The sequence below is a fragment of the Cetorhinus maximus genome, chromosome 4, assembly GCF_964194155.1.
Source record: "Cetorhinus maximus chromosome 4, sCetMax3.hap1.1, whole genome shotgun sequence".
Lineage (NCBI taxonomy): Eukaryota > Metazoa > Chordata > Chondrichthyes > Lamniformes > Cetorhinidae > Cetorhinus > Cetorhinus maximus.
The window spans coordinates 147,734,224-147,757,741 of NC_135882.1; the positions used below are offsets into that span (position 1 = coordinate 147,734,224).

A 23,518-nucleotide genomic window follows, 5' to 3' on the forward strand; every position below is an offset into this window, starting at 1 on the left:
TGCTTAATCCAAAAATAAACACTTCTAATCAAACACAGACTCCAAGATTAAAAAAATAAAATAATTCCCACTGCCGCTAATCACTTGAATTAAAAAAATGTGGAAATGGCTCTTTGATATGTCATGGCGTTTATCCAATGAGCCGGGCAGATCATAAGAAAACTTCAGGTTTAATCTCGGATCTGCATTAAATGAGTTAATCACAATTGGGACAGTGCTAAAGCACTGCAATTGGTCTCAGTTTATGGAAGTGAAATTTCAGGGGTCACAGTCCTGATCTCTAACCAGTGAATCTTGCTGGAAGTACACATATGAGGCAAATAAATCTGACTCAAATAGCCAGGTACCAGAGTACACCCGCACCCATGGAATCATACCTCACCATGACTCAATGCCTTCAGGGAGATGAAAGAGCAAATTGACAAAAAAATTAAAGGGATGGCACTCTGCAATAAAATGATTTTCAGACGTAATACTCGAGCTCCATTTAAATAACTTTTCAATTGAGAAACCTAGGCTGTATTTTTTTTATTCATTCACGAGATGTGGGCTTCACTGCCTGGGCTGGCATTCATTGCCCATCCCTAGTTGCCCGTGAGAAGATGGTGGTGAGCTGCTTCTTGAACCACTGCAGTCCATGTGGTGTGGGTATACCCACAGTGCTGTCAGGAAGGGAGTTCCAGGATTTTGACCCAGTGACAGTGAAGGAATGGTGATATATTTCCAAGTCAGAATGGTGAGTGACTTGAAGGGGAACTTCCAGGCAGTGGTGTTCCCATCTATCTGCTGCCCTTGTCCTTCTAGTTGGTAGTGGTCATGGGTTTGGAAGGTGCTGTCTAAGGAGCCTCAGTGAATTTCTGTAGTATATCCTGCAGATGTTACACACTGCTGCTACTGTGTGTCGGTGGTGGAGGGAGTGAATGTTTGTGGATGTGGTGCCAGTCAAGTGGGCTGCTTTATCCTGGAGTGTCAAGCTTCTTGAGTGTTGTGGGAGCTGCACTCATCCAGGCAAGTGGGGAGTCAGGAGGCAAGTTGTGCCTTGTGGATGGTGGACAGGCTTTGGGGAGTCAGGAGGCAAGTTGCTTGTCGCAGGATTCCTAGCCTCTGATATGCTCTTGTAGCCACAGTATTCATATGGCTGGTCCAGTTCAGTTTCTGGTCAATGGTACCCCCCAGGATGTATAGTGGGCTTGCATTTATATAGCACCTCACATAAGCTCATGGCATTCTCAAGCACTTTGCAGCCATTTAAATATATTCACTTGAAATGTAGGAAACACAGCAATCAGTTGCACACAGCAAGTTCCCACAAACAACAATGTGATAATGACCAGATAATCTATTTTTTCTTTAAAAAATGATCTTGGTTAAGGGATAAACATTGGTCAGGGCACCAGGGAGAACTTCCCTGCTCTTTTTCAAATAGTGGAACGTCTTATATCTACCTGAGGGGCCTAAGTTTAACATTTCGTCCGTAAGACAGCACCTCTGACAATGCAGCCCTTTCTCAACACTACACTGCCACGTCAGCATAGATTTTGTGCTCAAGTGTCTAGAGTTGGACTTGAACCCATAACCTCCTGACTCAAAGGCTACCCACTGAGCCAAGCCGAGGTGAATAGTGAGAGCCACTGTGCAAGATAACACCAAGGCTGGAAAAAGACGCAAAGAGTAGCTAGTGTAAATCAGAAAGGAATGGTTAGGTGACACAAAGCTCAAGTTCTAACATCTGTTTATTGTCGGGCGAAGAGAAAAATTAGGGATATGAGGAGTTCAACACTTATTCGGATTTGAGAAAACACAAGTAGACAGAGTATTTGCTCCAGGACAAACTTCCTCAACTCTGGTGCCCTGCACTGTTTATAACAATGGCAACATGCCTTCCAGGATAGCTTGTGATGTTAATATGTGTGGACAATGAAGCAGGTGGATGAATAATTGGACACGCAGTTCAGATCACATCTACTTCCAAAAGAAACACAAAATTGTTTGGTAATCAGGCAATATTAATGAGTTATACAAATCATGAAACAAGACTGAAGATTCCAAGACATTCAAGTATAACTTTGGCAAAAGTCAGCCAGGAATTTGTAAACAGAGTCGGGACTATTTCCGGATCGGAAATAGGAAATGTTTCCATGGGAAACAGAAATGAATTCAGAGTTTCACAGGGATGCCCCCTTAATTGATGTGGAGACAAGTTTGGCACCCAAGTAGCGGCAGTGGGGGTGGGAAAGAAGATAGGACAACTCAATTGCAAGCCTAATTTAAACTCACCACGGCTGAAAGTGGGCAGTGAAGAAGCACAGTGAACTCTGAGCCTGATTGCTTATTTCAATGATATCTGGAACCCAGGGCAGGGCAACGCCTCGTTTTATGTCTGTTGACCTGAAGGTCCTCTTCCCTAGAAGCCATAAGGGAGAGGAGGAAGGTCCTCTTCCCAGAAGAAGAACCCACACAGACTAAAGAGGCCTAGGTGGGAATCACCTCCACTATCACCAGCCAAAGCATACTGAGAAGAACGCGTGCAGGAAAAGGTTCAATGAGCTGATATGCTCTAACATGGTGAATGCTACCCCCAACCCTCGGGACAGGCCTCTGGCTACTCACGCTCCAGTAGACACACCAGCTGAAGAGCCTCAGAGCACAAGCTGCTTCTGAACATGGGAGGAGTACGCGCCCCGGCTCCTTATTAACCTTTCAGAATGGCTATGAGCCATAATGCTGCTCAGGACCTGCCAGCGCTAAAACATGCAACTTCAAATGAGTTGGAGCAGATGCCATTGCCCATAAAGGACGGCAGTGCCATGTCACATTCCCTTTTGTTATTGCAGGCAGACACATGCCCCAAGTGGGAGGACCCAAATAGCGGAGGGTACCCTACCTGAAATTCATCATGGCAATGGAGGATCAAGGGCTGGAAATAGCCAGAATCACAGGCCAGGAGGAAGTTAGCCAAGGCGGAACAGGGATTCATGGTGGAGATGGCGATTAGAGAGAGGAAGTTGCCCATTTAGGGGGGGCCTGGAACTTCACTTTATATGAAAGCATGCCGAACACAGAGTTGCATTGGGAAACCTCAGCACTTCAGAGGCTTCTGTTTTCCAAGGCTAGCTCTCATGATCTCGTCTTGTGTCTGCCACAGGTCAGACATCCACCCCATGACACCTTCAGCGGTCCAATATGACCAGCAGGCAACCAAAGAAACATCACCACACCTTACAAGTGCACTATCCGCCAATGTAGATACTCTCACCTCAGTTGGCCTATAGTAGTACTTATTTATGCATTTAGCGAACGCAAATTTCAAAGCCAAGCAATAACCTCCTCATTTGCTGTGTTTAGGGTGATTAGTTTACTACTTAGTCTATAAAGGGGACACTCCTCGGTAATGTGCGACATTGTTTGTGTCTCTCCAAAAGTGTATGAGGGATTTGTACTGAGGCCCCAGCGTTGGAGGTTGGCTGCACAGGGACTCTGACCTGTTCTGAGCCTGTTTAGCAAGGACCACTTTTGCTGTGGTAGTTCAAAGCCTGCCATTCAACAGGTTGGGTTTGTCACAAGGAGCTTGTTAGTGACTTCCTATGTTTCTCATTCCTTGATTCAAAGTTTGTCTGTTGGTAGATCTTGCTCAGGATGGGTGCTCCATATGGGGTGTTGAGATGGAAGGCGGGCAGCAAGTGGTTGAACAGGTCATCACGGATGATGCGGCATGCAGCAGGGATGGTCTCAACCAGCTTGCGGGATTTTGTCACTTGGCGGATATGTGGGAGAGTGATTTTTATTTATTCGTTCGTGGAATGTGGGCATCACTGGCTGGGCCAGCATTTTTTGCCCATCCCTAATTGGCCTCAAGGAGCTGGTGGTGAGCACCTCCTTCAACCGTTGCAGTCCATGTGCTGTAGGAACACCAACAGTGCTGTTTGGAGGGGAGTTCCAGGAGTTTGGGAGGACCGGAAGCCTGGGAGGGGTATTGGACAGAGAATTCCAGTTACTAACGAGAATTGTTGCATCCAATTGAGTTTCAACAGGATGTGTGTGTGAGCTGACCTTTACCAGATACATGCACAGTACTCTGCTGCAGAATATGATAGCGCTAGTGTCGAGATCCAGAATGTTCTGGCAGCAGTGTCCCATGTAGATCCAGCGCTGAGTGAGGAGCGTGGCACTATGGTGCAGGAGGAGGTGGCAGAGGCAACTGTAGGCAGTTCCGCACAGAGGAGAGGATAAGCATGGCAGATGGTAGAATTTGAATTCAATAAAAATCTGGGATTAAAAGTCTAATGATGACCACGAAACCATCGCCGATTGTTGTAAAAACCCATCTGGTTCACTAATGTCCTTTAGGGAAGGAAATCTGCTGACCTTACCTGGCCTGACCTACATGTGACTCAAGACCCACAGCAATGTGGTTGACTCTTAAATACCCTCTGAACAAGGGCAATTAGGGATGGGCAATAAATGCTGGCCTAGCCAGCGACGCCCACATCCCACGAATAAATAATAAGCACAGCTCTGTTCAGCCGGCAAATATCCATTGCCTCAGGTGACGCAGGAAAGAAATTTCTACGTAGATCAGCAGTAGATGTCGGAGTTCTGTAAGGCACTGCGGGGTCATGGGCTGAGGATGGAAGAGTCCATCAAGCTCACATGTGCCTCCATAGCTCAAGATGCTGGTGCAGCATACTCTGCAGACGCACCCAGGGACACATTCACGACGAGGCCACAGGTAAAGAGAAGTGAGAAGACTGCCTCTGCCGCCTTCTCCGGGGCCACAAAGCCAGCACCACATAAAACTGGACAAGTGCATAGGCTACTACGCCACACAGTGCACTGACCGAGCCACTGGGGTGTCTTGCTGTAACTGTGCACTGCATTCCAATCTGAGCACTATGTAAATTATAACATGAAAGCACACTTGTGAGACTCCTTTTATTGATGGTGGGACAAGAAAAGAGTTATGAGGTGGTGAAAGAGAACCAGCATGCCTGCTGGTTTGGCATTTTCGGGCCCCATTCGTCCACATTCCTGACCCCCAGGGGGACCTGTAAATTCAGCCCATTGAGTCCCAGGCCTCCAAAAGCCCAATCAGAGTAGAGCCTTAAACCAGCACAAACATGACTATTGCCACAAGGGATCAGGACTGGGACAGGGGCTGTCTATGTTGAGAGTTCCTGTGCCTCAAACCTTCTCTGTGACCATGTATATAGTCAACAGAGGTAATGCACCACTGGCACTTGCAAGGCCCAACTTTGTATCCAAACTGGGTTTATACTCGGGACCCTAGAGTTCTGGAAGCGGGGTGGAACTTTTTTTCAAAGCAGCACCCTTGTGAGGACATCTGAAACTTTTTCCCAGGGGACATGAGGAAAAACCTTTTCACCCAGAGGGTGGAGGGCATCTGGAATTCACTGCCTAAGTAGTTGAGGCTGAAACACTCAACTCGTTTAAAAGGTACCTGGATCTGCGCCTGAAGTGCTGCAACCTGCAAGGCTACGGACCGGGTGCTGGAAGGTGAAATTAAAATGAGCGGCTAGTTTCTTTTTTCTCTTTTCGGCCAGCGCAGACCTGATGGGCTGAATGGCCTCTTTCTGCACCATAACTTTGAGATCGGCAGGCGGATGTGGTCAGCGGGCCTGAGAGCAGCCGGGAAATGACCCGCCGCCCGTGATCAGCCCCCAACCGCGATTTTGTGCTGCCAGGTCAATTAAGGCCCGCCGAGCGTAACCGGCAGCTCCCCAGTGGTCGGGAAGGGGCGGGGGCCTGTCAGCCGCCCGGTCCAATGGCGATCAGGGGCCAGTTTAAAACCGGCACAGTTAGGCCCTGGAAGGCTACCGGTGACGAAGACATCTTCGGTGTTGTCAGCAGGAGATTAAAAATTATGGATACAAACGCGACTGCAGACAGCAGGCGGGGGGGGGGGGGGGGGGCAGGCGGGTGGGCGCTCAGCGCCCGGGTTTTCAGGTCAATGACATGCGGTCCTCCTGGAGGAGGTGGCTGCCAGGAGGAACACCCCTGTACCCTTGTCCCCAGGGATGGAAAGAGGAGGCCACCGCACCTTACAAAACGAGCTTGGGAGGAGGTGGCAGTGCTGGTCAGCAGCTGTGATGTGGTGCGGCACACCTGGGCCCAGTGCCGCAAGATGTTTAATGACCTGCTGGGCTCAGGAAAGGTGAGTACCGTGTTGGCATGGATCAGTGTGCTGAAGTGTTAAGGGCTGACCACACCCCCGTGGAGCTCAGGGGTGTTAAGAATCTGAATGTCAATTGTCACTGACGCCGGAGCTGGCCAAGGGGGTGAGCCCTCGCTGCTTGGCTTGAGTGCCTTGCGGTTCCAAGGGCCATGACTCAGATGTGCCCTGCAAGGTGCTCCTCAGATGTGGTTGGCCAGGATGAAATGGTGCTGCAGGTAGAGAGTGGACTAATCAATGCTCCTCTGTCCTTTCAGGAGATGATGTCCCATAATAGCACAGAAAGGTCGCATACAGGCAAAGGGCCTCAAACCTGCTAATCCTAACCAGACACGAGCAGGACGCCTTGGAGATGGAGAGGTGACACGCAGAGAGTTTTGAATGTTGCAAATATTTTTGTGTAATCTCATCATTGATGGGAGCCTCAAAACTGGATTCCCCGTTGAAAGACGATGGCACCATGATGCAGATCTCCATGGTCTCACCAGAGTGCCTGGCATGTACAGTGACAGTGTGATGACTTAAACTAATGACATGTCATTGTTCTCCCTTAGGTTTGCCACCACACACCCAATTGCAGGACTCTGAAGACCCACCCCTGATGCCAGAGGACTGCCAGGCTCCAGATGGACCTGTGTCACATCTGCTCTCTGAACCAGGACCAGCACAGATACCAGCACCTCGGTGGGCATTAGTTCTTCGGCTAGAATGTCGATGCACAGCAGTGAGGGTACTTTACACTCACTTGAGGTGCAGGCGGAGGCAGAAAGTGCCCAGGGTGCCGGCATTTGGAAGGCTGCTGGAGGCCAGGGCGATGCTCAGTCGAAGGTGGATGATGAGCCTCTGGAGTCGTTCATTAGACGGCAGATGCTGGATGTCCAGAGAGATGTGCGGGAGGATCTGGCAGAGATCCATGAGGGTATGCGTGCCATGGACTCAGTTATGGAGGAGTTCATGCGAAGCATGAGCACTGCGCTGACCCTCATGGCCGAGCCCACTGCCTCTTTCATTGAAAGAGTGGCGACTCTCATGGAGAGGCAGCACCAGGAACAGAATCAGGATTCCTGGGGTTGTGCTCGGACCTGCAAGCCCTCACACAGGCACTGACTTCAGGTGGTCAGTGTCCGTGTGGGAGATCAATGAGGCACCCAGTATCCCAGCTAGGTGCCCGTCCATCAATGGTGAGCAGGGGAGTCCAGAGCGACTTCACATTGGCACAAGAGCTGCCTGTCATCTCTATGGACTCCTCTTGGGGCGCTCTGGATGATGGCAGCAGCTCCACCACCCCTCTTCCAGTGACCTGATGAGGATGTGGTGACTGGGGAGATACCAGCCGTGGCACTGGCTACTCCCTCCCAAGCAGGGCAAGCACAGGCTCCCCTGGCCAGGGGACAACCACAAGGGCCATAAAGGCCAACAGGACTGCAGAGGCAGCAGGTTGTCTCCAATGCCGGTGCCAGTGAGGAGGGAGCATCAAGACGTAGCACTCACAAATGTAAGTTTAAAGTACCATGAAGACAAGAGGGACTAGTCACAGGTGATCTTCTGTTGTGCAATGTTTTGTTTATTTTAACTGGTCTGGGGTTGAAGACCAGAGAAGGTTCTGTTAATTTGTTGTGGCCGTCAACATGAGATAAATTTTCTTTTGTTGTAATGGCCTGAGTATGCTTCACCCTTTTATTTAATGTGGTGCAGGGTACGGCAGTATGTAATGCTGGACATGGGTGGCTTGAAACTTTATTGCACAGGCAAAGAGTGGACTTTGAGGTCAAAGAAAAGGGCCATTTCAGACATCAGTTATGGAGGCGGCAGCCCTGGCATGAGGTGGAAGCAGATCTTTGGCAGCCTAGCTGAAGGAGTGTTGGATCAAGGTGTCCCTGGTGTCCCTGCCTCCCTGGAGGTTACAGAGGTCTGCCTCCATGCCCCCGACGTTCTCCTCACCGTGCTCCTCTTCTGGCTCACTACTGGATTCATCCTCTGTGGCCTGTGCAGCTACATCAACATCCTCTTCCTCCAGTGGGTCCCCCCTTGCCAGTGCCAGATTGTGGAGAGTGCTGTATGTGACCACCATCAGTGACACCTGCTCTAGGGGTTATTGTAGTGCACCCTCTGAATGGTCCCGGTATCGGAAGCAAGTCTTCAGAAGATCTATGGTCTTCTCTGTCACCGCCCTTGTGGAGGCCTGGCTCCTGTTGTACCACTGCTCAGCCTCTGTTCTTGGATAGCGGAGAGACGTCATAAACCACCTTTTCAAGGGATAGCCCTGGTCACCCAGCAGCCATCCATTCAGTCGGGCTGGAGCACTGAAGAGCCTCAGCACCTGGGAGTGTCTCAGGATGTACACGTCATGGGAGCTGCCAGGGTACCTTGCACAGACTTGCAGAATATGCATCCTGTGGTCACACACTATCTGCACGTTCATGGACTGGAAGCCCTTCCTGTTAATGAAGGCACCCAGCTGGCCCGCTGGCACCTTGAAGGCCACATGTGTGCAGTCGATTGCACCCTGGATGCGGGGGAACCCAGCAATTGCTGCAAAGCCTCTGGTTCACTCAGTCTGACTGACCTCGTCCATATGGAAATGAATGAAAGTCAATACCCACCTGAACAGAACTTCTGTCACCAGCTTGACACATCTGTGGACAGCTGATTGGGAGATGCTACAAAGATCCCCCACTGACCCTGGAAGGAGCTGGAGGCAGAGGTGTTGAGGACCACTATGACCTTCAGAGCCACTGGCATGGGGTGTCCACCCACACAGTTGGAGCTGATCTCAGGGCTGATCCTCTGACAGATGGAGGTCACTGTATCTCTTGAGAGACGGAGCCTCCTTCGGCATTGCACCTCAGACATATTGAGGTAGCTGCATTGTCTCTTGTAAACTCTGGCAGCAGGATAGTGGCATCTTCTGCGGCCCCTTCAGCCTTGGACTGCCAGCTGGCCCTGCGCCCCCTGTGCCTGTGCCTCTTCTCCCACAGGTCCGTCCCCTGAAAGCTGCATTGGAACACCTGGCCTCTCCCTTCCGCCCTATCTTCCTCCACACAGGAGGTCCCACCAGTGGAGACCACAATGCCCTTTACCAGGATAACTGAAGGGTGTCTGATACCTGGAAAGGTCCACACAGTCTGAATTCTCCGGAGTCCTTGGAGACACCAAGGAGTCCTGAAATGAAGCCTGGAAATGGTAACAATTAAGTCCCGAACAGAGATGAATCTGCCATATACCAATAAGTCACCAGCAGCAAACTATCTACCAAACTCCTCACTGCTCGCACTGACAATGCTGCTGACCCTTTTTATCCCACCTGTGGATGAGGTTTTTGAAAGTGCTGGCTGACCGCCTGCCCGTTTTGCCCGTGCAACGTGCGCAAAATCGCACGGGCAATGAAAAATCGGCATCAATTGACTTTTTTGGGGCCTTAGCTGGTCTCTTAATTAATGGTGGGCGTGGCTCCGGCACCCATGCATGCCTGCCCAGCGAAATATTGCACGCTATTTTACACTCGTGCGTGTCAGGCACGCGCCCGCATGCCGAGTCAAACACTCTGCCCTTTGATTCTTTGGTTCTATGGGGGGAGCCTGGCTCACCAGCCTACCCCATGAAGCATCAGTTGGCTAAACCTTCCATCCTTCCAAGTATGAAGGGCACTGTAGATACATCCTGAGTAGTCCAGACACATACCAGCCTAATTAAGGAATATCCTCCTAATTCCAGAAAATCTGTAGGAATCAGAAGCGAAGGGTCCTGGCAAACATAATCCTGTTGTTGTTACCCATAGGCGGGCTCAATGATAGAGTCATGGATGTAAAAATAAATTTTTACATTTTAACTTCATTCCCATGCTTCAGCCTCTCCAAATTAAGCCAAATTACTGAGAAATATTTACAAGTAGAATTTTGATTTTCCTTCAAAGAGAATGCACACCCTCTCCTCAAGAGACGCATCCGATTTATTTACTTAAATCCCACATAATAAGGAAACCTGCTTTCAACTTAACTCCCAAACTTGTGCTGGTACTACTGAAGACATCTAACACTACACAGCTCACTAATACGAGGAACAAATACACTCCCGCTTCCTTGACTAGTTGGGACCACATTACTCATTAGTCAGGCTAGCTGGCCCATCATCCACATTGTCCTGAAATCATGTGGTACTGACTCACTCAAAAGTACCGCCCGTCACTAGACCTGTTGGCCCCATTTGACCCTGAACTGGAACACACGAGGCAGGCAGATGATTAGAGCTGCAAGAGGCTTCAAACTGTGATTCCCACCTGCCGTCATTTTAACCAGGGACATTTCAGATACGTGAGGGCTGCCTGTCCCGATTGTGCGGACGTCTAATTTAAGTGTGCAAGTGGCATCCTGATAACGTCACTGGTGCCACAATGAGATTTTAACTGGTTTTAAATTGTGGGAGGCCTGCATGGTGACTAACCTGCTAGTGAAAACTTACTTGAAACTGCAGCATGACTAGAGGAGGCCTGGATAAGCTAAATTTTATTTTTTAGAAGGGGTTCCTTAAGGAACAGGGCATTTGAGCCCCACAAGAAATCCTTAGGCTCCCTCTAGCCTGGCCTTCCCGCTTCCTCCCCAGAACTGTTACGGCTATGAAACCACCTCTTCAAACCCATCAGCGCCCAACAGATGTCAGAAATCCTTTCCTTGGGACCCCTGCAGCATCCAATATCACTTCATTCCCAAACAGTCCCAATTCCCAATCTTTCTCACCATCCATGACATCACTCCTGATGATTTCTAGGAGACGACACCTGAACAATTCAAATGAGGGCCAAGAGTTAAAATGTCCCAGACCTCATGGCAAGGAGTCCGTACAGATTTCCTGCCCATTCACGCGGAGTTAAAACTGAAGCTGTTATATTAGTGTCAACCATCCCCAAAGGCCTTTTGTAGAAGGTGCACAGACAGAAACGGCTCTACATGTTGAGAATACAGTTGCACTTTGGTTGTGAACTTCTCTCTACATGTAACCTCCCTTTTTATGTGCTGTATTGAGTGAACTTCCCTCTCAATGAGTGCTCTCAGTTTTAAGTCTGTAAGACATGATCAAAGCTAAGCCACTAACTGAATTCCCTGAATGGAGTGTCAGCAAAAAGCAAGAGGGTATTATCAAAAAGCAATCAGTGCATCCGACAATTTTACGTCACTGGGGATAATTCTGGTATAAGGAAATATGTAGTTAAATTTGTTTCATTGGCTTTATTGCCTTTCAATAGATCCAGGTCACAACTGAGTTATAACAGCACCTGGTAGCATGTTCACAGCAGTCTAGGCACAATATATTCTAAAATATCAACAGGTTGCTTTCAATAAGCTGACTTGCTTTCATGTAGAGCACTTGGCAGAGTGGTTAAATGAAAACACACAACCTTTATGAATCGCTTTGTTTTATTTACCTGCACTCCTGCTGTAGCTTGTTGGAGGTCTTTTTTTTAAAAGTAAACTTAAACTCTCTGCAGGTCGTCATGAAAAGCAGGTGTATGTTCAAACAGGAACTCAACACCAAGACAGATGTTGTGATATTGTGGCATACTGTGCCACGTTATAATGTCCCAGGTTCATTAATGAGTTCATAGAGGCCATGTCCATTATTGCTATCATTGTACAAAATCAATATGAAACATCAAACAATTGTATTATTCAAAGAACTATCACCACATTTAGGATACATCTTCATGCTGCAGTATTGTTTAAACCCTGACATTGCTGTTCACAATTTACGCTGGGAGAAAAAATAGATTAAAGAAAATTTGATTAGGTAAATTTCAGTTTATCGAGTCCACAGGTTTTACATTGGAAGCTGCCATCAATAGGGGGAGGACTGCTTGAGGCTGGAGGTCAGATCAATTTATCTCCTCCTTAGTCGAAAGATGCTGGGGCAAAATTAGTACTTCATTAAAGTCAGCTTTAGCACAAATAACTTCTTGTTCTAGTTTTTGATCTGCAACAAATTGCATTTATGCAGCACCTTTAATGCAGTAAAATATCCCAAGGTGCTTCTCAGAAGCTTTCTAGAACAAAACCTGACACATAAGGAGATATTAGAACAGGTGATCAAAAGCTTGGTTAAAAAAGGTTTTTAGGAGTACCATGAAGGAGGAGAGAAAAATAGAGAGGTTTAGGGAGGGAATTTCATTGTTTAGTGCTTAGGCAGCTGAAGTCATGGCTGCGGATGCAAGCACAGGGGTGATGGGTGAACAGGACTTGGTGCAAGACAAGGTACAGGCTGTAGAGCTTTAGATGAGCTCAGCTTTAAGGAGGATGGAAGATCTAGCCAGAAGTATATGTAGAATTCTTAGGGTAGAATTCAGAAGCTTACCAAAGGGAGACACTCGGGATGGAGACAAAAGCTGCTTTATTTTAAATTCAGTCCAGAAATCTTCCACAATTGGTTCAATCCTGGCATTTATGTTGCTGAATCCTTTTTTTCTGGCAGGGTGCTAGGGCAATGGAACAGATTTAATGGCATAAACATCAAGAGCTGGATACAGAAACCGGCTCCCGGAATGTGAATCAAAAAATAATGTGCGCGAAGTTTATTCAGTCCAATATTAGGGCAAAGAAGCCGCGAATTGCTCAAAGTGGGGTGATAAAATAGCACAGGGCTTTACAGTGCAAGTGGAGGGCATTCTGCACAATTGATCTGTGCCAACTGTTTGCCAAAATAATTCCAAAATCCCATTCTCTCCCTCTAATCCTGTACCTTTTCCTACTTGGAATATTTATCCAATTGCCCTTGAAGATGCACTGGACTCTGCCACTGAGACTAATTGAGGCAAAGCACTCTATGCTCAAACAACTACCTTAGCTAAGACAGTTCAGCATTGACTCCACAATCAGAAAAAATAGACTTCCCCTATTCACCCTAATCACAATCCTCACAGTTGGCTCCAAACCCATCTTGCCAACACACGTGCAATTTCAGGTAAGGATTACTGCATAGGACTCAAGGGTGAAAAGCCTGCATGATTTTCCCACCCTAGCCCAAAGATATGGAGGCAAATTGATTATGGTATCTTTACAGCCCTATTCACCAAGTAAAGAACAATGAGTATTTTGTATAAAAACAAAAAGCTAAAAGCTACTGCGGATGCTGGAAATCCAAAACAAAAACAGAATTACCTGGAAAAACTCAGCAGGTCTGGCAGCATCGGTGGAGAAGAAAACAGTTGACGTTTCGAGTCCTCATGACCCTTCGGCAGAACTGAAGTATAGTTAGGAGAGAGGTGAAATATAAGCTGGTCTAAGGTTGGGGGGGCGGGGAGAGAGAAGTTGAGGGTGGGGTGGTTGTGGGGACAAGCAAGCAGTGATAGGAGCAGATAATCAAAAGATGTCACAGACAAAAGGATCAAAGAGGTGTTGAAGGTGGTGATATTATCTAAGAAAAGTGCTAATTAAGAATGGAAGGCAGGATACTCAAGGTACAGCTCTAGTGGGGGTGGGGTGGAAAGACTAACAAAGTATTAGTTGTAGATTTAAAAATAATGGAAATAGGTGGGAAAAGAAGAATCTATATAAATTATTGAAAAAATAAAAAAACAATGAGTATTTTGTATTACTGATCTAGTACTGTGACCTACAGATGATGTTTTTATTTGAGGAACAACAAGGAAACACAGGGCTCAATTTAGAAAAAGAATATTAGGTCCAACAAGTTGCCCTGCTTTTACATTAACCCCTTAAACTCATCTTCTCATAACAGTTAACTCTCCACATAACTGCAATTCTCTCTTGAACCCACTTAGATTGTCTGATTCCCCTATCATTTTAGTCAACAGCTTTATTACCCTTTATTACACTGTGTCATTCTATGATTCTTTACCACAGTGAACAATTTACCTGAACAAATGCAACACATAAAGAAGCCTGATTACAGAGGAATGGAAATCAATTGACTTAGTACATTGGCAGTGAAAACCTGTGGATAGGCGAGCAGGGCTTCACACAGAACCCGGGATGGTCGGGGGGCTGATGACTGCCTATACAGATTATGATAATTCGTGTATAAATTAATGGAAAGAAAAATGGTCTTGTAAACCAAATCTTTTTCTCATCACTGTAATCCACAAAAAATTACGAGGGAACAAAGCAAAAGAACTGTTAGAAGCTTTCTCAACATGACAGCTGGCTGTGTCTCATGTCTGCTCCACAACATGTCTGTCTACTGGTGAGCAAACATCTGTGATTTGGACAGCAGGCTTTGGTTTTATAAGCACAGTGTTTGCTGCTGCTGCTAATCATTCAGCTCCAGTATTGCACAACATCAAATGAGTGACAACATGCTTCACCATCAGCACTGCGGTGAATGAAGCTAATTTGGAGGCTTCCCTTGGTGCAAACTGGAGCAAATGTCTCATTCCATTTGTTACAGTATGCCCACCTGCTAACAGAGAACACTGTGAGCTCAGTCCACAAGAACTGTCTTCATGGTTTTTAAAAGCAAACCATCAGCGCTCTAGATGTTATTAATTGTTTCCAGACCGACGATTCATCTTGAGCAGAGTTCATCTTGTTGAATAAGAAGCTGTTGTTTTTTTTTAAAAACGAGGCTTCTTTCAAAATAATGAACAAACGCTTCGAGGAATTTTAACTTCCACAGTCAAAATGGCGTGGACAACTTACCCACTGTCTTCCCACCCTGAGGTAGCCAACTAGAAAGCAGTTGCAAGCAGCAAGAACAGCCCTCTGAAGTTAGCAGGGCCCTTCTTTAAATATGTGAATAATATTATGACAGCCTGACTGCAATATTAATCTGAGGCTTGAGCAAAGAAGCAATAGTGGCTTTTCTACTAAGGCCTAACCTCAAGATGCTGGTCATGGACCAGAAGAGGTGAGCAATCAATTTTCTTATTACTTAAAATGGAAATGCAAGCACAACAGATGCAAAGAGTATCAATCAAGGGGTATGGATCCAGCAATAAACAGTGGAGGATAAAAAGAGACTAGCCTGAGGAAGTGGAGGCAATTTCCTGCTTTAAAAGGGGAAGATCTCCTGTCAGCCTACGTCAACTTGTGTCTAAACCAGTGCAATAATACACAAGTACTGTTTAAATGCTAATGCTAAATCATGAAGAAACTCAACAATAATCAATAGAATATTCGAAAAGAACATTAGAATACAAACAGACAAGGGCTCTAAGGGGCACTAACTGGGAACTTTTATTCTACTTTGGTTTCTAGTCTGAGGCATCAAGCAGAGTGGGTATGTATTCTTACACATAGGACAGCAACAATAGAGGGGAGAGAAACACCTGAATGTTCTTCTATCCCAGAGATCAAAAGCCTCCAGGTTTCAAGGGGACTGGCAAAAATACATGTACAACGCAGGTCTTGTACACCGCTCTCTCTAAAGAATATTCAAACCTGCACGCGAGTGCCACAACCATTCAATTCATCCAAAGCTGAGCTCTGTCACTCACACAGGAACAAGACGCTATGCAGCTGCAGCATGTTCCCATTCCCCTCATCCAAGCCTCAAACTGTCTCTTGGCAGCTGGCTTTAGGGGGCACTGCCAACAATCATAGAATGCTATTAGGATGGAAGGAAGCCAATTAGACCATCAAGGCTAAATAGCTCATTCTTTGAGAGCTGGCACAATCTCATTCCGCGACCTTTCGCCAAATATTTATCCATTTCCCTGAAGAAAGGTTTTTGGTTTCTGCTTCCACTATTGTTTCCATGTTCTAACAACTCTGCATTACAACATTTCTCCTAACCCTTCCGTTATTGGAACAGCATCATCCAAAACATCAGCAACTAATAGTGCAAGTGCAAGAAGTTATGGAGGAAGTTATTTGGAAAAAGTAAAATTACCTGTAAGGTAGAGAAGCAGTGCATGATAACGTCCTAGAGTCTTTACGCAAATCAAAATACTTCAATCAAAAAAGGCCATTTAAAAATGTTGTTCAAATTTAACTTCAAAGTAATTAGGGATGGACAACAAATGCTGGCCTTGCCAGTTTTACCCACATCCCATGAAAGAATTTTTAAAAATGCTTCATGGTAATATAGAACTTGAATATTGCTGAAAAAAAGGGACATGCAGGCAAAAGAATATGTCCAGACATTGCAGTTTTGTTGAATAAACAAAAACATGGTGGACAATAGCTCGCTGGTACATTTGCCATGGCAATGTCTCAACCAATCAGAGCCATCCTGCCAACCAATCAGCACCCCTTTTCTCATGCACTCTAAATTGTTGTTCACTTTGAAGTTTGGCATTCTTGTGTCTGTCCTTGAGTGAAAGACAGCACCTCTCTTTTTTCAGCAAAAAAAAAACGCTTCTCCATCATTCTTGGTTTCCAAGATCAGGGGTAAAGCAAAATGTTTAGGCAAACAGTTACAGTGTATATAATTCAGCATACCAGGAGTAGTACTGAATATCATGGTTGCAGAGTTGATTACCAACTGGACTTTAATTTGCTGCCTGTTAACCAAAGCCATTGGTAATTTTCCACCACCAGCAGTTTGCCTTCAGTGGCACAGGGAAAAATCATCTCTAGTGTAATTAATTAGCTCTACACACAGAACCATATACACACATGCACACACATAGCCTGTTTTAAAGTATCCCACAGTAATATTAGGAAAAAATATGATATTTCCTTCACATAAAGCTATGCTTTAAACCAAAAATGGCTTATGTATATACTGGCTAAAAACCACTGATTGAGTTTGAAAAGATTCGAACCACATTCCAATGACTTCAAACAGCATACGAAAATACATAACATACGAACTAGTAGCAGGAGTAGACCACTCAGCTCTTCAAGCCTGCTCTGCCATTCATTAACATCATGGCTGATCTGACAGTAATCTTTCACCCCTGCTACCATCTAGAAAGACAAGATCAGCAGATAGATGGGAACACCACCACCTGGAAGTCCCCCTCCAAGTCACTCACCATCCTGATTGGAAATGTACTGCCATTCCTTCACTGTTGCTGGGTCAAAATCCTGGAACTCAATTCCTAACACTGCTGTGGGTGTACCTACACCACATGGACTGCAGTGGTTCAAGATGGCAGCTCACCAGCACCTTCTCAAGGGCAACTAGGGATGGTCAATAAATGACCAGCGAAGCCCACATCCCGTGAATGAATTTAAAAAAAAACAAGCTCTGATGAAGAGTCATACTGACTCGAAACGTTAACTGTATTCCTCTCCGCAGATGCTGTCAGGCCTGCTGAGTTTTTCCAGGTATTTTTGTTTTTGTTTCAGATTTCCAGCATCCGCAGTATTTTGCTTTTATACAAGAGTCTATTTAGCTCTGCCATTCAAGGACCCTGCTTCCACTGTCTTTTGAGGAAGAGTGTTCCAAAGACTTATGACCCTCTCAGAGAAAAAAAATTCTCCTCAACTCTACCTGAAATGAGCGACCCCTTATTTTTGAACTGTGACCCCCTAGTTCTAGATTCTCCCACAAGAGGAAACATCCTCTCCACATCCACTCTGTCAAGACCTCTCAGGATCTTATAGACTACAGTGAAGTCACCGCTTACTCTTCTAAACTCCAGTGGATACTAACCTGCCCGACCTTTCCTCATAAGACAATCCGCCCATTCCTGGTATTAGCTGAAGAAACCATCTCTGAACTGCTCCTAATGCATTTAAATCTTTCCTTAAATAAGGAGACCAATACTGTACATGGTACTCCAGATGTGGGTTCATGTGGTTCTGCACAACTGAAGCATAGCCTCCCTACTTTTGTATTCAATTCCACTCGCAATAAACAATAACGTTCTATTAACCTGCCTTATGACTTGCTGTACCTGCATACTAGCCTTTTGTGATTCATGCACTAGCACAGCCAGATCCTTCTGAACCTCAGAGCTCTACAATTTCTGAACAGTTAGATAATATGCTTCTTCTTTATTGTTTCTGCCAAAATGGACAATTTCACATTTCCCCACATGATACTCCATTTGCCAGGTCTTTGCCCACTCATTTAACCTATCTATGTCATTTTGTAGCCTCCTTCACAACTTACTTTCTACCTATCTTTGTGTCGTCAGCAAATTTAGCAACCACACCATCTGTCCCTTCGTCCAAGTCATTTATACAAATTTCTAAGATGGCTGAACATTTGCTTGACTGTACCTCACAAATTCCAATGCCATTAAAATGAGTTCAACCCATCTAGAAAACCCATCAGAAACAATCACCTTGGACAAGTGTGAATGTGCATCTCCCGACCCATTCACAAAGCAGCCAGACAATCATCTGGGTACTCAACTGAGTGAGGACCAAGCATCTGACATAATCATGTCAGACAATGAACTTTGGCTAAGAAAGAAATTTATCCATCCATAATCTAATCATGTAAACCATGGACCTGGAATGTACTAGCCATGACCATGTTTGGGTAACTGGTCATTTGAAGAGCGAGAGGGGGTCATGTGATAAGCCAAATCACACGTTTTTGTGTTGAAGAAATTGCTTTTCTCCAGGCCACAGAGCAGACTCAGAAGATATACCAAAGAAGTAGGGCCATGAGTGGGCTCCTCTCTCTCCATCCAGCCTGCAAGTTTGAGCCCTGCTCGCTGTTTGCCCATCCAAATGCCACAGGCAACGTTTTAAGTTTTCAGAATCAAACCAGCAGCTGCTGACTCCACAAGAACAGATATAAAACATCCATCAATATGTTTGAATCGTCTCGACACCAAATCTAGGGGGACTTAGAGCTCAGGCTAAATCTTGGAGTGCACGTGTACATGAAAATCAGAGTTCTTTTATCATTTTTATTTAGACTGGGTTAAGTATAATCAACTTTAGTTTCATTTGTTTTTTAAAATCTACAAGGAAATCTGTCTGTGTGTGTCTGTCATGACGATGTGTCATGTGCAATATGTAATGCTAATCCTTAGTTCCACTGGCTGAAGTACTGCTTTGGATTGTTTTTAAAAAGGAAAAGCAGCAGCTAGACCTGCAAAGACACTGTCTTTTAAAAGAGCTGCAGAACTCACCTGACCTACCAATTGGCCGTTATTAGAAGCCTCTGAAATTGGATTACCATGGGACATGTCTAGGTAGTTCCCCTGATCGACTTCATACCTGCCATTGTCGGAACTTTCAACAAAACATAAGGACACTAGGCCAGCAGGCTGCCTGACTCCAGAAACAGCCAGAAACAAAGAAGGACCAACAAAATTCATTACACAAGGTGGATACTAAGGAATCCCTATCTCAATTTTGGGACCTTATCTCTATTACATTTTGGAATACATCAGAGCTAGAGAATTTTAATCAAATGGAACTTCCCATAGCATCCACTTTGATAAAAAGACACTTTAAAAGAGACTGCCTCCAGCTTACATTGGCCACAACACCACTGGAACTTCAAGACCACCGAGCTTCAAGACCACCAAAGGAATGTCGGAACATTTATTTTTCTTAAGGACTTTAACTCTTATCAATTCCACCTCCTCCACCCTATAGCTTGTTCTGCTTTGTATGATAGTGTGTGTATGTATGTCATGGGATTCAGGACATGTTGTTACCTTTTTAATAAGACTTACACTTTTACCTGAATGTGTTTCTAACAATAAAACTAACTCCTCACTTGTTAACTCAAAAGATCAAGTGGTCTATTTCTTCATATAGCTTTACATATTGAACTGAAAAATTACAATTTTCTAAAAATTCAAATTCTATTATCACCAGCCTCAGAAATGAAACAGGAATTTATTCACCCCTTCCGGCTTGGTCATAACAGTGTATTTTACAGTCACAGAACGTAAACATTTAAACCCTCACCGAATTGGTAAGCATGGGCAGAATTTTGAATTCGGCGTGCAGCGGTGGGCCCGACACGCCGGAACATAAAATGACGCACAATGACATTGGGTGCGATATTTTGTTCGGCAGGCACGCGCCAAAGGCTATTAACGTCCTAATTAACTTCAAATTTATGCTGCCCGTCCAACCGAGCGGTTGGCGGGCAGGCGAAAAGACTAAGTGGCCTTTACGTTTTTTAGGAAACCTCATCCACGAGCGGGATGAGGTTTCCTAAAGCGAATACTGATTATATAAAATCTTTATTATGAAGATAAAAACATGTCCCATCAGATGTGACACAGTCGCATCAGGGTACACGTTTCATTGAAGTTTTAATGTTTTTAATAATGTCTTTAAAAAGCGCTTCAATCTCTCTGAGGCAGCTCCGTGCCTCGGGGAGGCTGAAGCGCTCTTTCGCTCCGCGAACACCCGTGCCTGACCAATGTAAAATGCTGGCCCATATCTTTTTAAATATCCTGTTGCATCCAAACGAGGGGCAGTAAAAGAGGACAGCCATACCATCCCTCTTCTACTGATCAGAGCATGACAAACAGTCATCCAAATTCAGAGAATGCCGTTTGTTGTGGGGGAAAAGCAAAGCTAAAGGGCAGCTATACAAGCTGGTCACCAAGGGATCGAATAAGGAATTCAGAAGAAACTCAGATAGTGATGAGAATTTGAAACTCGCTACTACAGGGAGTAGTTGAAGGGGATCAGATAGTGCGCATCTGGTTAGATAAGTACGTAAGGGAGAGGGGAATTGACGGTTTTTTTCGGATAAGTTCAATGGAGGAAAGGAAGATGTCCGAGTGGGGCGTAAAGGTTGTCATGGAATTGTTCAGCCAAATGGCCGGTTTCTGTGCTATTCACCCTATAAAATTCTATCCCAGAAATCCATTTCCCAAGTTCTCTCTTCTCACCATTCCTTTCTGCTTATTTTGACAAAAACATTCTCAATGTGACACCGTTAACATTTGTTCTTCTGTCAGGTTTGCAATGCTGCTTTCCTCTTAGTCAGCAGGTTATTGGTAAACATTTGTACTGTTTCCTTCCGCTAAATAATTTTAACAACTGGCTGTCAACAGCTATCACCTCACTGCAGGAGGATGTCAGAGGACAATTACGCCAGGTTGTATACAATAGAAACACTTCATGAACCCTAATTAAAAGTATTCAATGATTGGTTTGGTTGGAATTTAAAAACTTCATCCTCCCAACTCGACTAATTACAAGGTTGTCCCGAATTGCAAATGCTAACTTCAGGTTCAACTGCCTTCTAATGATGTATTTGCTGTGCATTCCACCCATCAGTCTTAGCGTTGAATTCATTATGTCTGTGCCAGAACATCCTGCACTGAAACCACAACAGTTATGTGGCTCCACTGTGCACTGTGATTGATCAAGGATGGCTTCCAGATGCTTTCCGACATTAAAGATATTCTTGTTTACTGCAACATCTGCTGGACTGGCTCACTGGTGGCCAGGTCAGTGCAAGAGGCTGACTGCAGCCTGTGGTTCGAACTCTGCCTTAGAGTTTGACTGACAACTCAGAAAGAAAACAAGTCTGTGCTGCGTTAGCTCAATTCAGCAAGGATACTCAGCCACCTCAGACCACAGTTCCTGCTTTTGAGCACTGTCTAGTGGCTCCTGTAAAGCGTACATGCATAGGTATCAGGTGCGAATGGGATGAATATTCACAATGCAAGCTCACACAAGAAGAATAGCCATTCAAGCAGGATACAGGAGGTACCTGAGGAACTGTGGCACCAGATACCAGCATGAATCAGTAGCTATAAGGAAAAGGTAGAGAAAACTGCAGGGGATTGTTTGAAATTACATCTAAACATCTATTGGTAAAAACAGAGATCCCATTAGCAGAGAAAGCTCTCACAATAACTGTATGACCATATTACCTGTGAGGCAGTCTTGGGTATGAGGTAATAATTCACTGATACCAGCTCAGTACTTTGCATTTTGTTTCTTACCTGTGGGTCCTGTAAATGTTGCTGTCAGCCTGTGAGGAATTCGGGGTGGGATTTTCAGTGCTGTGCGCACCTGGTAATACCTGACAGACAGAACAGGAAAGAAAAATTAGAGAAGCCTGTTGTTTTAGCAGCATATCCTTTGGTTTAATAGTGAAACATGTCTTGGAAAATTCAGCAGAATGGTCTTATAATAGAGTAATACTATTAAATACCTTTAGCCCTCACCCCTTCCTGGCCCTCTGTTCCTGTGGATTCGCAGGTGGATTCATTGTGAATGCTTGGCTGACTTCCCACTAATGGATTAGCTCAGCAGGGGTATGTTTTCACAGGTAGAAGGGGAGTGTTTATTTTACTGATTAACATCTTCATAAGCTTATAATAAGCTATTCTTTCTTTGAATTGTTTCTTTAAATGTCTACATGTTTATTTAGACAAGATTACGAGGAATGAAGTGAGGTAAAGCTTCTATTATTGATATTATAATGGCTGTCTGATTGACACTGCTGTAGGGTTATAAGAGCAGCTTTTCTTTCAAAGCAGATTTTTGAATAGGTTGTTTTTAAGTGCATTTCAAGATTTTCCATTGTTATTATATGGCTTATTGGTTCTGTAACGCATACTGAGTGAGTGGGCATGGAAGCCTCAGTGGGGCCATGGGTACAACCTTTCAAATAGGTTCCCAAATGCAGACTATGGTTCATGAATCCTCTGAAGGGCTGTGAACCACATGACCTTGAGAAGCTGGCCTAAGACTATGAAAATTTCAGGGTGGTGGGTTTGAAGGGGTGGGGTGGGGGGGGTCGGTGGGGAGAACTGGAACTGGCCAGGTTGAGAATGCAGGGTGAAAATTAGCTACCTGCACCCTTCTCTCGTGCTGGCGCCGAGAATGACATTGGGAATCCCAGGATCAAGTCCCATCTGCCATTTTCAGAGGCCCCCAGTGTCAGCCCGAGCCCAAGAAAATACAGCCCATGTTGTCCAATCCAGCTCGCAAAGGGAGCCAGTGTTCAGGTTACACTATTGTATAATTAGTTATTGGGCTGTACAGGCAGAACACCAGATGCTAAGACTGCTTAGAAAAGTGCCCAGCAACACAGTGCGTAAAAGGATATCCAAGGCAAACCCAAAACCTGTAAGCAGGTGGGCATATAAGGCAGAACGTTGTCCATTTGGTTAACGGTCTCTGCTGATTTAGCCCGTCTCTGCTGAATTAGCCAATGTCAGTGACAGCAATTAGGATGTAAGCTTGACTAGGGAGAGTAAAATAAAGCTGGTTTGGGATCCCACTCTCAATTGCAAGCCAATGATATCCGCTGCCACAGTGTCCGTGTGAATGCCAGGTGGGAAACAGGCAAGTATTAGCTGGAATTCGGCCCACAATTTAAAAAAAGCCTGCTAGCACGTGCTGTCAGCGCTGCCACTCAGACAATCTTTGATTTCTTACAATGTTCAAAGCAAATCCCAGAGACAGAGTCTCATTTTCCCTCCAGGGTTCAGCCAACTGTATGAGCACTGAATTCACAATCTTCAGACCCTCCTAGTTG

The 23,518-nt window shown here is 45.3% G+C and overlaps 1 protein-coding gene across 4 annotated transcripts in view; it reads right to left on the minus strand.

Annotated features, from left to right (window-relative positions):
• The window catches only part of fam135b (family with sequence similarity 135 member B), a 471,310-nt gene that overhangs the window by 298,746 nt on the left and 149,046 nt on the right, over positions 1 to 23,518 (minus strand). For all 4 annotated transcript variants that reach the window (XM_078540962.1, XM_078540963.1, XM_078540961.1 and 1 more), the window contains one exon: positions 21,975 to 22,054. In XM_078540962.1, coding sequence (XP_078397088.1) covers positions 21,975 to 22,054 — 80 coding nt within the window. The remainder of the gene's footprint in view (positions 1 to 21,974; positions 22,055 to 23,518) is intronic.